The 4,030-nt window shown below is 43.5% G+C and overlaps 1 protein-coding gene across 1 annotated transcript; it reads left to right on the top strand.

The window, feature by feature from the left end:
* The first annotated feature begins 639 nt into the window (after positions 1–639).
* On the top strand, positions 640–1,581 carry LOC115526412 (olfactory receptor 9I1-like). Its single transcript, XM_030333812.1, has one exon. It carries the CDS (start codon positions 640–642, stop codon positions 1,579–1,581), a length of 942 nt encoding a protein of 313 aa, XP_030189672.1.
* Positions 1,582–4,030: the final 2,449 nt, after the last annotated feature.

Genomic DNA, 4,030 nt, shown 5'->3' on the forward strand with positions numbered 1-4,030 from the left:
TAAGAAGATGCCAAAATGTCCACGAACCTAGGAGGGTGTTACTCTGCTATTGTAGAGTTTGGAAAAAATACTTCTAAGCGTGTGAGTCAGACCATGTGCTAGGAACGGTATATCAGTTATGTTCTTCATGACAGTAACCTTGGCATTGAAATGCCTATGACACCAACAAGGAGACTGATATTCAGATACATGCATGAACTTGCCCAAGGTCTCAAGGGATTTGAACCTAGGTCTGATTTCAAAGCCCATGTACTTAGTACTATACCACTAGGATTTCTCCAACAAAGTGGTGCTTTCTAGCTCTGTTGTGAAGCTGATGAGGGTTTCCAATTTGGAACCTGTCAGAAGTTTGGAAAGGTCTAAGGAACTGAGTTCTAGCTCCAGCTTTGCCTGTCTGCCGTGAAATAATGAACTGGTCACTTCACCTCTTTGGCCCTCATACTCTTCTCTCAAAAGTGGGAGGCACAATATACTTCGAAGGATTTCCAAAATATCAAATGAAGTAAAGTTTGCAAAAAATGTAAAGTGCTTTACAAACCTAAAAAATCATGACCATTGCTGAGAGTGATCAAATCGATCACCTTAGTTTGTCTTTAATGAGATTTTACTTTTTTTATTTCAGTGGATGACCTGGGATTCATGGCAGAGAATGACACTGTGGTGACAGAATTCATTCTAATGGCATTCCAGCTGTCGGCAGGGCTGCAAATGAGTCTCTTCTTTGTGTTTCTGGTCTTATATTTTGTCACCGTGGGGGGCAACCTGGGCATGATAGTGTTGATTCAGAGAGACCTTCGTCTCCAAACTCCCATGTACTTCTTCCTCCGCCACCTTTCCTTCCTGGACATTTGCTACTCTTCTGTCATTGTCCCTCAGTTGCTTGAGACCTTGGGTACCCGTAAGATGGCCATCACTTACGAACGCTGTGCCACCCAGTTCTTCTTCTTTACACTCTGTGCCAGCACTGAATGTTTCCTTTTGGCTGTGATGGCCTATGACCGCTATATGGCTGTGTGTAACCCCCTCTTCTACGCCACTGCCATGACACCACAGACCTGCCTAGGGCTGGTGGCTGGGGCATATGCTGGTGCCACGGTCAACGCTGTGATCCGCACTGGGTGTACCTTTTCGATCTCCTTCTGTAAGTCCAACCACGTGGACTTCTTTTTTTGTGACCTCCCACCCCTGCTGAAGCTTGCCTGTAGTGAGACCAAGCCACGGGAACGGGTCATCTACCTCCTAGCTTTCTTGGTCATTACGACCAGCATTTCAGTGATTCTTATATCCTACTTTTTTATCATTCATGCTATTCTGAAGATTCGTACAGCAGGTGGCAAAGCCAAGACTTTCTCCACCTGTGTTTCTCACATGACTGCAGTGGCTCTTTTCTTTGGGACGCTCATATTCATATACCTGAAAGGTAACATGGGCACATCGCTTGGGGAGGATAAGATTGTGTCAGTATTTTACACGGTGGTCATCCCTATGCTGAACCCAATGATCTACAGCTTGAGAAACAAGGAAGTGAAGGAGGCTCTGAAGAAAACTCTCAACAGGATAAAGGTTTCCCAAGTACAGTAAGACTTGAGCTCCATGAATTCAGAAGCTCCTGCAAATCATCCTTTGGGCTTCTCTCTTTAACACATGAACTAGATTTCACAATGACAAAGACATATTGAGGCAAAAAAAAAAAATATGTAGCTTTGGGTATCAGCAATTTCTTTATTACCTCTATGACCTTCAGTCAGAAATTCTCTGCCCCAGTTTTCACATCAGTAAAAATTCCTGCCTTGCTATGATTAAAGCCAGGATGAAGAGAGACGGAATGCCAAAGGGCTTTATAAATAATAACATGCTATAAAATTGAAAATTGACTTTCTCACCTGTCCTGGGTATTGCTGAGTGTTTTCTCAGCTACTTGAGTTCAAAAAATTCAAGCTGCCAAGCTAACTTTTGCACTTGAATAATTATAAAACCATGGCTTCTTGTTTGCATGGTGAGGGTAGTTACATTCTTTGCTTGTGGGTAGCGGGGTGGAAATCAGCCTTGACCAAAGAAACCTTGTCCCAACATTCAATCATATCCAATTTAGGTGTTTGTCATAAAAAATACAAGCAGTTAAAGAGAGGAAGGAAAAATAGAGGGGAAAGGAGATGTAAACTGGGAAATGTTCACCTAGAATATGTTCGCCCACTTCCCAAGATAGCACAGAGGACAGAGATACTATAAAATAACAGTATGTAGAATAAAAGATGTAAAGTTTGCATTAATTATTGGAAGTAATTTGATCTGATGTGGAGCTGAACTGAGCCCCACATATAACTTCTGAAATACTTCTTGATCACCAAAGGTCAGAAACTCCATTTTGTTTCTGAAGGATTGTTCAAAGAGCATCTCAAGCTAGTTTCTAGTTTCCATTAATGAAAACCACTATGTACTTCCATCATTGGTAGGACTTTTACTTTATTGTCAGAAGGCAGATAACCATGAATCTGACTGCCACTTTTTAATGATCTCCTTTGGCTAGAAACATTATCTGGCAAATGTCTCCATAGAGATTCCACAATCCTACTCATCAATGCAGCAAATATTTACGGACTACTATGTATCAGCCATAATACTAGGTTCAGGAATACAGAAAAGAATAAGATAGACGTGGTTCTTCCTTCGTGGGGATTAGAACTTGCCGCATAGACATATGTAAACCATTACAGTTAATTTAGTTTTTCATATGGTTTTGGAAAGTGGAAAAAAAGCAACACAGGATATTGTTATACTGTACAGTCGGGTTCTGACCTAGTTTGGTGTGGTCAGCAAAGGCTTCCCTGAGGAACTGACATTGATGCTGAGGCTTAGTGGGAAGCCTGTTATAGTCATGGGCTGAGGAGCTGAGGGAAGCCAGAGTGGCTGCAGCATAAGGACAGGGGCTGAGTGTGACACGCAGCTGGAGAATTCAGGAGCAACTGGGTCACGGAGAGCCTCGCAGGCTCGCTTGGGGACTTCTGGACTTTACTGCAAGAGCAAGGCTTGAAATGGTCCTGTCTGAAATTTTTTTAAAAATGTTTTTATTTATTTTTGTGACAGAGAGAGACAGAGCATGAGCAGGGGAAGGGCAGAGAGAGAGGGAGATGCAGAATTGGAAGCAGGCTCCAGGCTCCGAGCTGTCAGCACAGAGCCCGACACGGGGCTCGAACCCACAAATGGTGAGATCATGACCTGAGCCAAAGTCAGATGCCCAACCAACTGAGCCATCCAGGCGCCCCAAGTCCTGTCTAAATTTTAAAAAGATCTCTTTGGGGCGCCTGGGTGGCTCAGTCAGTTAAGTGTCCGACTTTGGCTCAGGTCATGATCTCGTGGCTTGTGAGTTCGAGCCCGGCGTCGGGCTCTGTGCTGACAGCTCAGAGCCTGGAGCCTGCTTCGGATTCTGTGTCTCCCTCTCTCTCTGACCCTCCCCCGTTCATGCTCTGTCTCTCTCTGTCTCAAAAACAAATAAACATTAAAAAAAAATTTAAAAAGATCTCTTTGGCTACAGTGTGATGGCTGGGGGGGGGGGGGCGGGCCTGTGGTGGTGCAGATGGAAGGAAGCATACCCATTTCGTCTAAGAGGCAACCAATGGTGCATTCTGGGATATGCGGTTTGATTTCCACACAATACTGTATGCTTTGTTCTAAAATATGTACAAGGGCAGGGCACCCAGGTGGCTCAGTTGGTTGAGCGTCTGATTCTTGATGTCGGCTCAGCTCATGATCCTAGATCATAGGATCGAGCCTCGCGTCGGCTCCATGCTGAGTGCAGAGCCTGCTTAAGATTCTCTCTCTCTCCCTGTCCCTCTCCCTTGCTTGAGCATGCTCTCTCTCTAAAATATAAAATAAAATAAAATAAAATAAAATAAAATAAAATAAAATAAAATAAAATACATATAGGAGCAGAGAAAGCTCACAAGTGCATGACCATGATGTTGGTATAGCACTGATTCTTAGAAAATGGTGAAATTTGGGAAATACACTTTTGGAGGCATCTACTTTTTCA

This window comes from Lynx canadensis, chromosome D1 (assembly GCF_007474595.2).
Source record: "Lynx canadensis isolate LIC74 chromosome D1, mLynCan4.pri.v2, whole genome shotgun sequence".
Classification (NCBI taxonomy): domain Eukaryota; kingdom Metazoa; phylum Chordata; class Mammalia; order Carnivora; family Felidae; genus Lynx; species Lynx canadensis.

Excerpts from the sequence above, each read along its gene's own strand:
- LOC115526412 (XM_030333812.1), top strand. The coding sequence starts at position 640 with ATGGCAGAGAATGACACTGTGGTGACAGAATTCATTCTAATGGCATTC.